Below are 12,439 nucleotides of genomic sequence, written 5' to 3' on the forward strand. Positions count from 1 at the left end.
CCAGTGCTTGCTTTGGCAGCACATATTCTAAAACAAAAAACCCACTTTAGGTTCAGCCTTCCTGATCTCAGTGAATGGTAACTTCATCCTTCCAGTAGCTCAAGCCAAGCCTGTGGGGTCAACTTTGACTCATCTCATCTGACCCATAAGCATCCTCCTAGTGCTATCTCCGAGATAAAAGCGTCTCTGGTCACTTGTCACCACACCTGGGTTTCCACCAAGGTTCTCCATAGTGGTCTAGGAGCTGGTTCCCATTTCCTTTCTTTTACAAGTTTTTTTTTAATGTTTATTTTTGGGAGAGAGAATGCAAGTGGGGGAGATAGAATTGGAAGCCAGCTCCAAGCTGTCGGGACAGAACCCGACGCGGGGCTCGAACCCACAAAACGTGAGATCATGGGCTGAGCTGAAGCGGGACTAAGCCATTCAGGCGCTCCCCCTTCCATTTCCTTTCTGATGTCATCTCCCACTACTCTCTCACCCCTGGCTCAGGGTGTCAGGGCCACAACAGCCTCCACAATCAGGCACATTCCTGCCCAGGGCGTTTGCTTCAGCTGCTCTTGCGGCCAGGTGCTTATGCTTTGTTGAGGCAAAATCCCTCACCAGCTTTGTCTTTTCACATCCTGCCTTTTCAATGAGGCTTCCTCTGACCACCCTTCCCCATGTGCCTAATCCCTATTTTAATTCTGCCCCCATGGCACCTATCGCTAACAAACTACATATACATCTGTTTATTAATTTTTCATATGCGCGTTTCCTCCTACGAGTATAAATACTGTAAGGGCAGAAGTCTTTGTTCAGGTCACTGTGTGAGTAGCATGCAGCGAATGCTCATAAAGTAGGTGTTGAAGGAATGGATGAGATCTAATTTTCTCATCTACAAAATGGGCATCAAAGGACCCACCCTGTACATTATTGTGATGGTGACTGAGGGAAACTTCAAGTTACTTTTGCGCAGCACGGTCACCTAACCTCATGGAGGACAGTTAAGGATAGCTTCTGAAGGAAATATTTCAGTGGAGACCTATTAAGTAGGATTTAACTAGCTAGAGTGGTGGGGGAGAATGTTCCAGAAGAATCGTTTGAGAGCAGGTATGGAGTAGTGAAACAGGCACAAAGCTGACAGAGTAGACCGTGTCGTGGCTGGAGGGCAGGGGGCGAGGCGCCAGGAGGAAAGAGGAGGCTGTAGAGCTGGGTCCTGCAGCCTGGGAGACCCCTGGAATTTGGGCTGACCGTGAGTGAGGGCTTGGCAGGGTCTGGTCTGGACAGTGACACGGTCACATCTGCGCACAGGAAGAGCCACTCTGGCCATTGTGCTGAGAATGGGTTGGCTGGGGGCCAGCAGACTGGGGTGGATGGGGTGCCACACACTGATGCCACCAGTCTGATCACTGGTCAAGAGGCCACAGGGCTCAACAAGCAGATGTCGCTGGGGGTTGGATGGCCAGTGTCCAGTATCCACATTGCAAGGATTACAAGGATCCTCAATCAATTTCCGTAATATCCCAGCCTCCACTGGCACATGGGGAGGGGACGGATGGGTGTGGCTCCTGGAGTGGGGAGGCCCAGCGTCCCCGACATGACCCAGAACATCCTCAGGGTGAGGAGAGGCAGAGTCTGCTCTCCGCCTGGAGAGCTGGGTTCCCTGTGGGGTGCCCTTGGCACACACTGGCGCCTGGTTCTCAGGGGTCATAATATTCCTTTCTGAAAGAGGGCCACCATGCTGGGAGCCTGACCTGCCGCACACACTCGTGACAGCCTCACTGTCTACTTAGCAGCCAGACATCTCCAGAAGGTACCCCTAGGTACTGAACTTACGGAGGCCACTCTTCGGTTCCAGAAAGAGCTGAGACAGAGGCCCAGTTTGTAAGAAATCGGATTATTCAAATTTATTACCATCAAGAATTATGCAATGATGCTGTAGTTTTCTTAACAAATAGAAAACAGACTGTGTACAACAGTGGACTCTATAGCACTAGCATCCACAAGGTAAAAATGAATGTTTCATCCAACATTACCAACCCTGGATTGTTGATCTTGACTGAGCCCAGCTAGATCTGGGGATGTCTGCTCCACGTCCCTTGGCTAAAACAGCTATGCACCCTTCCCCGCCCCCACTTACCTACCTAGATAGTGCTGCCCAGAGGAGGCGGCCCTCTCCCTGCCCCTCAGCAAGCCAAGATAATAAGGATTGAGTATAGTACCATTGAGAGAAGTCCAGTAGTCTTGCCACATTGGTTTATAAGGGCATCTTGAAGGAGTGGAAAAGAGCGATTCTCACGAGCTTTGAAAACAGCTGCAAACCAGGGAGAGACATCATCTGGCCCCTGCTCTGAGGACAGACATGTGCTACCAGGCCCACTGGCCTGGACCTGAAGGGCCAGCTGTGCCCCTGCTCGGCCCTGAGGTGTGCGGGGCGTGGTACACACCCTGACCTGTGTCAATCACCTTGGCCCCACGGCCAGATCCACAGCTTACCAACACCACGCCACACCGCAATGCTGGGGACAAAAGCAAGGCTCTGTGGGCCCAGAGGTCAGCCTGGTGGCTCCCTCAGGGAGCCCGGGCACACCGAACCGCCTTCCCTCTTGGGGGTTTGAAGCAGAGGCCGGGGGATGATTCTGTGTTTTTCTTGGTGGGTTTTTTTCTTTGCTTTTTTTTTGGATTTTTTGTTTTTGATTTTTTTTTCTTTGCGTTTTTTTTTAACCTTTGCAAACACGATGGTGATGAGGAATGCCTCGCCACGCTCCCCGAGACACGTCTGTGGTTCTGGGCTGTGAATGTTACACACATACACACATGGGAACAGACATCTGGGGATGAGTGTTTTCTATCTCCTCCCCGCCCACCACGGTCTGTGGGGCCTAAAATAAGGCTCTGAAGGAAAAACAAAACAAAACTTAAAAAAAGAATTGTGGGTCCCCGCATTCGGCTGAAACGTGATCTTGTCTGAACGGCTGCAGGAGCAGCTGGACCGGGATGGCTCCAGGCCCACGGCTGGGCCGGCACTTAGGCCGGCGGCCCCAGCTCCACACACAGGAAGGCATGTTCTGTCCTTCAGCAGCAAGACTCATACAGAAAGGAGATCCAGAATGAACTCAAAAAAGAAAAATGGAGCCCCAACCCTCACAGCAGCCCATTCTGCAGTTAAGGATTTGCAAGAGGAAAATCAGAGGGAAAAGGCTAGAATCCCTCAGCCTACCCCACTTAATGTATAAAAAAGGAGACTTTGCCCCCATCCCCACCCCATGAAAAGAAGCATGAGAAACGCGGCGGCAGCGGAACAGAGAGCTTGAAGTAGGCTCCGGGCGGGCCTGGTGGACATAGACGGGCCACGGCACCTGCCTGCCGGTCCACCCACTCGCCCAGGGGTCTTCTGGGCTCTCCATTTGGTGTGGCAATGTTCCTGAAACGCTGTGACCCCAGTGGGCTGTGCTCTGCCAACAACGGCACCCGTGCAGGAGGGCTAGACGATGGTCGGTATGGCTCAGAGGAGCGAGGTCCCCTCCGGAGCCCCAGGCAGGGGCAGCGGAGGAGAGGGGGGCGGTAGTTACGTTGCATAGTGGTCAAAGCTGCCAAGGTACTCCAGGGCCGCACGATAGCACAGCTGGTACTGGTCCTGCCGGGACAGGGGGCTGGTCAGTCGTAGGTGGTATGAGTGGAGACTCCTGACACGCTCTCAAGGGCACTCACGCTGGTGGGCCATGAGCAGGTGCTAGACCCAGGCGTCTGCCCTGGGTAGTGTCCAGAGAGCCCAGAGGGGCCTCTGAAGGGTCATCCCCCACCCCCAACCCCTTGCCTCATACCTACCTCCTCCCCACCCCACCCCCCGGCCACCTCAATCAAGTTTATCTGCTCCTAGACCACACATCCCATCAGGGATGGGCCCATCACGCAACCCTAGCTGGGGAGCAGGCACTCTGCTAGGGCTCAGTGTGGAGCTGCTGAACAAGAAGCGTGCTCCCTTCATCCTACTCCGGCACCTCGGGCCGAGCAGGGGATGGCAGATGCTGGCGGCATGTGTGAGGAGTCGGACCCGCGTACCTCTGTCTGCACCATGGCTGGGCGCTGCGTGCGCAGGGTCTTCACGGTCTGGAACATGTCGACCACGCCCTCGTAGCGCATCCGCTCCAGGACGATGCTCAGAGTGATGAACACCCCGGTGCGGCCCACGCCGGCACTGCTCAGGGACAGCACCGGATCAGGGGGCCTGCCCGCCTGGCCCAGTCTCCCCCCTCCTGCAGCCCTCCACGGGGTCAGCTCCACCTGCAGTGCACCGTGATGGGCCCGTCCTGCCCGAACTGCTCCTTGGTCTTGTGCACCTGCCCGATGAAATCGATGAAGCCCTCACCCGTCTTGGGCACACCCTGCTCGGGCCAGTCTGTGAACTGGAACTGCCGAATTGTCCTCGACTGCCCATCCTGGGAGAGGTGGGGAGGAAACAGGCTCATGTCTCACTCGACAGCTCCACCAGGCCAGGCAGGCGGGACAGTGACACAGGTGTGTACCCGTGAAACCATGATACCTGAAGCCACCCTGGGAAATGTGCCCATGCCCCCACATCTGTACCCTCCCCTCGGATTCCCTCGGCCTGACTCAGGGCACCATGCAGGCAGCTACCACACCACACATGCTCAGGAAATGCTGCAGATGTGCTTTTGTGCAAAGGTGCACACTTCCCTCTCTACACTTACCCTGGCATCTGTGACCTTGAACTCACGTAGGATATACTGGGGCATGTTGTATTCTGCCATCGGGTCGACAACAAAGTACTGGTAGCGAGCCGAGCGCTCTGCTGGCCAATACTGGTGACATTTCTCCTGTGGACAAAGGACCCAGCCCCCATGATCAGGTGGGGGAGGAGTGGGGGAGGGGAGCTCCAGGTTTCAAAGGACTCCCGGGCAGGACACCTCGGGTGGTGAGGAAGGGGTCTGAGGGTCTGGGTGTGACAGGAGAGATTGGTGAAGATGTGGCTGGTATGCTCCCAGGCATGGGAAGGGCCCTGGGGGCAGGGGGGCTCACCCTGCCCATCTCCCGAAGCCTGGTCAGCATGACGATGATGGTGGAGTTATGCTCCCACAACATGCGCCAGAAGTCCTCGGTGCTCTCCGCCAGAGGTCCCTGTGTGGCGATGTAGGCCTTCTGCTGTCTGCAGTGGACACAAGACCAGACATGCTGGAGGTGCTGCTGCCCACCCCCTCCCCCAGTCTCCTTAAGACCTCCTAGTCCCTTGGAGCCTCGCCCTGATTGACTATCCCTCCTCCAGGAAGCCCACTTTGATCTTCTGGGCTGATGCTGCTCTGCTGTGCCCCCAGCTAGCCAGCTGCAGGCCTAGGCTCCCATAGGGCGTAGTGTGCAGTTGCAGGCACGCTGACCTGTAACCATCCAAGAAGCTGGCATTGATGTAGTCAGAGCCTTCCACGCCACGGATGGGCTGCAGACACACGCGGGTCAATTCATAGGGCATGATGTTCACCAGGCGGTTCTTAAACTTGTTGCAGGGCAGGTTGGCGCTAATGAAACGGGATGTGTGGGCCTTGGAGCTGGCCAGCAACTAGACAGAGGAAGGGGCTGGTCAGGCCTGGCCTTCTGTGGGGGATCGCCCCCATGACCTGGTCCAGGCCCCTGAGCCCACCTTGAACTCGAGCTCCATCGCGGTCACACTCTCCCCAGGAGGCACTTGGCCCAGCTTCTGGATGTGGGCGTACAGGCTGCGGGCAGGCACCTCCGTGTGTCCGCACGTGGCGGCTTCCAGCAGCGCCTCGTGGATGAACACATACTGGTCCTCTGTCTGCACCATGTAGTTCCGCTGCGATCGCATGCATGTCACGTGGCCGTAGATGTCAACCGTCTTCTCATGCTTCATTCGCTCCAGCATGGCATCGATGACGATGAAGCAGCCTGTGCGGCCCACGCCCGCGCTGCAGGACACGGGCTCGGCTTGGGGCAGAGGTCTACCCCACCTCCCACCCCACCCCTCTGGTGGCACTGTACCCCCTCACCTGCAGTGCACCACCATGGGCCCTGCATCGAGTGGGTTGCAGGCCTTGACCCGCCGCAGGAAGGCCAGGATGGGGGTGGGGTACTCGGGGACCCCATGGTCTGGCCAGGCCATGAACTGGAACTGACGCAGCTCCCGCTTCTCACTGGAGCCACTCTGGGGAGAAGAGTGGGGACAGATGGTGTGACAGGGGTATGTCTGCTGTAGATTCAGGACAGGACAACTGGACACTGAGGCCAAACCCGCTGCTCTCACGGGACTCAGAAGCCACGCGGGGCAAACTGAAGGAGCTCGAGGCGCCGTTTCCATTCATCCCACCCATAGCCCTGGCTGCCACAGGGCACTCGCACACCTCTGAGCCCTGACTTCCAGAACCAAGGTCCCACTCGCCCGTCCCCAGCACACTTAGTTCAGGCTGCTGTCCTGATAGGGCCCCGGTGGGGGACGAGTCCCAGGGCAGGGCCATACCTTGTGGAGTGCAAATGTGCGTACAGTGTACGTGGCCAGCTCCACTGTGTCCAGCAGGGACACCTGAATGAGGCCGTAGGTCTCGGTGCCCCGGGCGGGCCAGTACTGGTCACACTTCACCTACAGAGGGACAAGTGGGGAGTGTAAGGGTGCTTAGAGGTGTCGGCAGGGGCCCTGGGGCAAAGAAGGGTGGGAGGTCTAGCTTACTTGGCCGCCAGGCCCCCGGCCCTGAACTCTCAGATCTGTTACACCACCCTCTCACCAAACCGTATCAGGCTCTCATGCGACACTGCCATCCGTACCCGAGCTGGGAGAATGAGGGCCGTAATTGAAAATTATTTATTCATGACCAGATCGCACCAGGCACATTTTCTGCCAAATTTACCCATAACGTTTATGCGCCATTTTCAAGCTCTGTAAATTTTACGTTCCAGTCAGTGCTTTGCAGCGCAAAAGCCGATAACAGCAGCTCTTTCCACTAATTAACTTAGGAGATGTGTTAATGCCCCAGAACACTCCAGCATCTGGGGAACATGTGAACATCTCGGGAACATGCTAGCAACCGGGGAACATATTAACATTCCTGGAAAATGGCAGCATCTGGGACAACATGGTAATATCCTAGGAGCCTGCTGGCGTCTAGGGAACACGCCACATCCCTGGTACAGCCAGCAGCTAGGGCACGTGGGAATACTCCGAGAAGGCACTAGCCCTCGGCGAGTTCCTTGAGGGGCTTCCGACAGAGACGGAAAGAGGTGCCTATAGTCACCTGGTGGCCGAGTACTGCCCGCCCCACCTCTGGGCAGGCCCCTGCGCCATCCTACCCGGGACTTCTCCTCCAGCCGCGTCATCATGACCACAGTGGCCGTGCGCTGTTCCCACACCATCCGCCAGAAATCACCCATGGTCTCAGGCAGCGGGCCCTGTGTGGCAATGTAGGCGTTCTGCTTGCGGTAGCCATCGATGTAGTTGGCGTTGACGTAGTCACTCCCTGGGACACCTGTGGGCACGAAGGGACACGGGAGAGCATTATCCCAGAGCCCCCCACCTGGCCCGCCACCCCTTGGCACACCCCTGGGGCTCATGGGCCTCTTCTGCAGGGTGAAATGTCATCCCAGGCAGCAATGAGGAGAGCAAGGGGACAAGAGGGGGCACTGCCCTCAGCTCACCATCGATGGAAGTAAGGATGACCCGCGAGTGGTCGTAGGCAATGACATTTGCATAGCGGTTCTTGGGCTTGTTAACCTCCAGGTTTGAATTCTCCCACGTGAACTGCTGGCCAGGGTCAATGGACTGTAGGAAGTGGAGGCGGCAGGTAGAGCAGGGTAAGAGCTGAGGTCTCCCTACTGTCCCCAGACCTAGCCTGCCAGGTAGGTGGTGGCCACATGCTGCCTTTGATCCAAAGCCATGACCAGCTCCATGCCCCCAGCTGTGCGGTGGCTCAGAGACTGCCACGTCGCCTGTTGGGAAGGTGATGGACCAGAGGGCCTTTTGACCATGGTATCAAATCTCCTAGTGTGGTACGGTAGTCGGTGCGGGGCAGAGGCAAGGGAATGTCCCTCGAGTCCTGCACCCAATGAGTGAAATGAGTCCAGACCAAGAAGCAGCAACGGCAGCCAGCTGCGCAGTGCCTGACACCGTCGGGGGCTCCGGGCACTGCCGCGCCAGCCTGCCTAGCTCTCCTCCCCGCAGGCAGGGCACAGTGCTCCTCCAGGGTTCATGCCCGGGCCTTTGCACTCTGCAACCTTGCGGGGGCCCTTGTTTGCTCATAGGATCTTGCACTCACGTGCTGGAGCTGCCCACAACCCCGGCCACAGCCTGGGCGCCCTGAGCTCCCGAGCTGAACGGACCTCTGGGGGTCCCACAGGCCCTGACATCTCAACCCTTGCCAAGCGGAGTTCATCAGCTTCCGTTCACACCCAGCTCTGCCACTGGAACACCATCCCGGTCAAAGGCACCTTCACCCATTTACCCCCATACCCTGGCCGGGACCCTCAAGCCATCCCCCAAAACCCCTCAGTCACCACGTCCTTGTGCTTCCTTGCCCCCTCGGCTCTCTTCTGCCTGCTGCCACTGGCCTCAGCCAGGCCATTGCAGCTTAGACTTGGGCATCTCACTTTTTGCTTGTGCCCCACTCTGACTCACTCTGTCCTAGAACCAGAACAATCCTCAGAGAACACAGATCTGATTATCAATTTTCTGCTTCAACGCCTTCCGAGGCTCCTCATGCCCACAGACGATAACGACCCTAATGGCTGCGTCTCCGGGAGAACCCCCCGCATGCCTGGCACTGCTCTGAGCGCTCTGCGTGTATTCCCTCACGTACTCCCCGTACGAAGCAGGCTCTATTATTATCCCCCTTTTACAGAAAGGTATGATCCGAAGGTCTCAGCAGAGCCCACGATGCCCTCCATGTTTTGGCGCCAGCCTAGTACCCTCCACATGACGGCAGGCACTGTTTCTTTGAGACGTCCCAGCCCGCCCCACACCTCAGCCTGCCTTGGTGCTGTCAGCCTACTTTCTCTGCATTCTGTCATGTTTAATACTAGGGTATGCTGTCATATCCAGTGCTGATTATCTGTATGAGCTCATCTCCCCCACCGGCTGAGCTGCCTGAGGTATGTGTCTCCATATCCCCAACATTCAGCACGGGTAAGTGCTCAATGGCCCGTGAGGACTGACTGACTGACAAAGGTGACAGAGCTATGGGATCTGGGCTGAGGGAAAGCCCAGGGCAGGCCAAGGCAGGCAGAGAAGGCTTCCTGGAGGAGGAGGGAAAGCTCACACTCGAGAAGTGGGCAGAAGCTGCAAGGGGGAACACCGTGAGCCTTGACAGTGAGGTGCAGAGTCTTGTGGGAAGAAAGGGCAGGTGTGGGACAAGGGACTGGATGAGCATGGGCAGAGACCACCTAAGGCCCTCCTGGCCAGTTCAAGAACAGGCCGCCCGATTCGTCAACTTTGTTCGCTTTACGGCAGGGACTTATCGCAGAGCACGCCCCAGTGGGTGCTCTGTGGGTACAGGCGGTATGCTCTCCTCGCAGCAGACACGTTAGCCAATCTGCCTGCCAAGCTCAATTTCCTCTGTGGAAACCTGGCCCACAGCCCTCAGAAGGGGAAGCTGGGGACCCCAGGGTGCCACGCACAGCCAAGGGCGGATATCTGACTAGAGGGAGCAGACCTGAAGGCTGTGCTGAGCCAGCCCATCAGTCACCATCCATCACTGATCAAGGGGGAGTCCTGGGCCAGGCCTGTGCTGGGAGCAGGGGCAACAGTGGGAGAGGAGCCAATGGGGCAGAACGACACCCCTATCTGTGCTCCTTAGAGGAGGGGAGGCTCTCCTTTATAATCTCCTTCTCTAGCAAAGGCCCCCCCACCAGCTGGGCTGCCTGGAAGCCCTCAGATCCTAGAAGCTCTGAAGTCAGAATCCCAGCAGGTAGGAGTTAATAAGACCAGAGTGAACAGAGTATGTGGAGGACCGTGAGCAGGACGTTTTGCAGCCTGAGCAGCGAGACTTGAGTCCTCCAGCTGTCCGCTCTGTGACCTGTGCGGCCCTGAGAACGCACGTGAGCGTGTGCAAGTGCAGGACACGGGCTGTCCGGCTGGCCTGGGTCTGACTCCTGGCTCCACTACGCATCAGCTCTTTGACTTTGGGCAGGTCACTTCCCTTCTCTGAGCCTCAGCTCCCTCATCTGTAAGATGGGATTAACGATAGTACCATTTCATGCTTTGAGGAAGACAGGACGAGATGGTGTGTGCAAACTGCCTGGTGTGGTCTGGCCTGCGGGAAGCTCTTGATAAATGAGCTATTACTACTGATCTCTGTGTGAGTATGCGACCTTCTGTCTGCTTCTCTTTGCACGTAGGCACGTGTCTGAGTGTCCAGACTTGGGATGCTTAAAAGGGCCTCAGCCAGGCGTGGCACCTGAGGAGTTGGGTCCCCCACTTGCCGCTGCCGATCCCTCCAATCTGTGCTCCGGGGAAGCCTGAAGCTGCTCCCCCACAGCTGGGATCCGAGGCTGGGCAGGAGCTGGCGTGGGGCTAGGCCCGGGCCAGGCACATGGCAGGGGGTGCAGACGTCTCACCTCGTACTCCTGGGAGAACTTGAGGCCATCATTGGCTTTGAGGCGCTCAATGTTGTCCGCCAGGTCAGTGATGGGGATAGGTGGGTGGTCTCGCATACCTAGGGGCGGAGGCACGTAAAGGCAGAGTCAGCACGAGGCCCATGCAGGGTGGTGGAGACAGTCCCAATCCATGTATGTGCACATGTGAACACGTGTGACCATGGAGCACTTGGCACTGGTGGCATGGAGACGGCAGCACATGCGGCGACAGGATGGTGGAGCACACGGCGGCCAGAGGGTGGGAGAGGACAGAGGGAAGTGTGTGTGCTGAGAGCGTGTGTGGGCATGTGCGTGGGACACGGCGCTAAGTGGGGGCACCAGGGCCCTGCCTGGAGGGTTCTCCGAGGGATGCCAGGCATCCTTCCTCCTGGGCTGGGCTGGAAGCCCAGGTTGGGGGGGAAAGCTGCGCATCCACCCCACAGGCTCTGCCCGTGCACAGCCCTCCTGCCCCTCACTGGCGCCAGTCACTGTGGGAGACTCGGTCACATCGTTGTCTCCACACCAAGCGTGTGGATGGAGTGGACGCAAAGTACAGAGACATGGCAGAATGACCCAGAAGAATCTAGAGAGAAAGGCAGAGATGTGGAAGGAGATGTGGAGAAAGGAGAGGCACCCAGAAGGGTGTCAGACTGAGACTGGAAGTGACAGAGGCAGAGAGACAGGGCTGGGGCCAGCGGGAGGGAAGACAGGATTGGAGGGAGTTGGGGAGAGAGGTGGAGAAGAGAGGAGAGAAGGGAAAGAATCTAAGGAAGGACGTTGAAGGCGAAGGGGTGAGAAAAAGTTGAAGGAAACACACAGAAGCCAGAGTAGCCCCCGGAACTTGGAAAACTAACTTGAGATATTCGGGCAACTGGGGACACTGGAACCTGTAGAGAAAGAAAACACAGAAAATAGCGGGGCACGAGAAGAGGGCCCATCAACCTTCTCTGGTTAAAGGGGACACATGGAGGGACTGAGGGGTGGGGAGGCACCACCATAGGCCGCCCCCCCCCACCTCCCAGGGACAGAGACCCATCTCCCACCCAGAGCAGAGCATTCCCAACACCCAGGGGTCTGGACAGCCTTGAGGGCCTCTTTTGAAGACTGAATTCTAGATCCACACCAACCCTCATCCCTACTGGTATCAAAACTTGGCCTCAGCTATTTTCACATGGGAAGGCAAAAGGGGAGGGTGCTGCTTTTGTATTGAGAGATGAGGCACGCTTGGCCAGAAATGATGGGGCCAGTCTGCACAAGGACATGCACATAACAACTATATATTCTGTGGTTTTGAAACTTTTTCAGAATAAAGATTAAACTATAGGAAAAAAAAAGTTTACTGAAGTAAAAAAAAAAAACAAAACCCACAAACAAACAAACATGAAGAAAACTTGCCATGCCCCTGGTCCCTCTGTCCCTTCTGATTCCTGGTTCTCTCAACACTCTGGGGACCACCATGTCCACAGAAATGCCTCTCCCTACTGGTGGCCCTGGTTCCTTGGGTTCTGCATTTCTGGGGACCCATGGCTGGCCCTGGTCCACAGCCCCTTCTGAATGCCCTCATCCTCTGCGCTGGCCTTTACTGCATCTACACACCTTGTCTTCATCCCTCCTTTCCTCCCAGGTCCCTGCATCCGCAGTGACTCAGGATGGGACCCTGGGCTCCTGGCTGCTCGGCAATCCTCCTGGGCACACCTGCTCAGCGCCCACACCTGGGCCACACCTTCCTTGTTCTGACCACTTTCTTCTCATTATGGAGAAAACCGAGGCCACTAGCCCAGAATCCAGCAGGGTGTGGCCTTACACCAGCTTCACCTGCCTCCTGTCCTCTGCTGACCTAGAACTCAGGGAGGCATCGCCACACTGCTCCCCT

The 12,439-nt window shown here is 57.0% G+C and overlaps 1 protein-coding gene across 15 annotated transcripts in view; it reads right to left on the reverse strand.

Annotated features, from left to right (window-relative positions):
• Window positions 1-1,860: 1,860 nt before the first annotated feature.
• Window positions 1,861-12,439, reverse strand: part of PTPRF (protein tyrosine phosphatase receptor type F) — an 80,192-nt gene continuing 69,613 nt past the window's right edge. For 9 of the 15 annotated variants that reach the window (XM_029947632.1, XM_029947621.1, XM_029947631.1 and 6 more), the window contains 13 exons: window positions 11,421-11,453; window positions 10,549-10,646; window positions 7,636-7,759; window positions 7,291-7,466; window positions 6,467-6,586; window positions 6,000-6,154; window positions 5,633-5,918; window positions 5,373-5,551; window positions 5,020-5,146; window positions 4,692-4,817; window positions 4,264-4,418; window positions 4,042-4,177; window positions 1,861-3,616 (listed from right to left, as the gene is read on the reverse strand). In XM_029947632.1, coding sequence (XP_029803492.1) covers window positions 3,548-3,616; window positions 4,042-4,177; window positions 4,264-4,418; window positions 4,692-4,817; window positions 5,020-5,146; window positions 5,373-5,551; window positions 5,633-5,918; window positions 6,000-6,154; window positions 6,467-6,586; window positions 7,291-7,466; window positions 7,636-7,759; window positions 10,549-10,646; window positions 11,421-11,453 — 1,784 coding nt within the window. In that variant the 3' untranslated portion in view covers window positions 1,861-3,547. The remainder of the gene's footprint in view (window positions 3,617-4,041; window positions 4,178-4,263; window positions 4,419-4,691; window positions 4,818-5,019; window positions 5,147-5,372; window positions 5,552-5,632; window positions 5,919-5,999; window positions 6,155-6,466; window positions 6,587-7,290; window positions 7,467-7,635; window positions 7,760-10,548; window positions 10,647-11,420; window positions 11,454-12,439) is intronic. The other 6 variants (XM_029947633.1, XM_029947628.1, XM_029947626.1 and 3 more) reach the window with 1 other exon arrangement.

The sequence above is a fragment of the Suricata suricatta genome, chromosome 8 (assembly GCF_006229205.1).
Source record: "Suricata suricatta isolate VVHF042 chromosome 8, meerkat_22Aug2017_6uvM2_HiC, whole genome shotgun sequence".
Taxonomy (NCBI): domain Eukaryota; kingdom Metazoa; phylum Chordata; class Mammalia; order Carnivora; family Herpestidae; genus Suricata; species Suricata suricatta.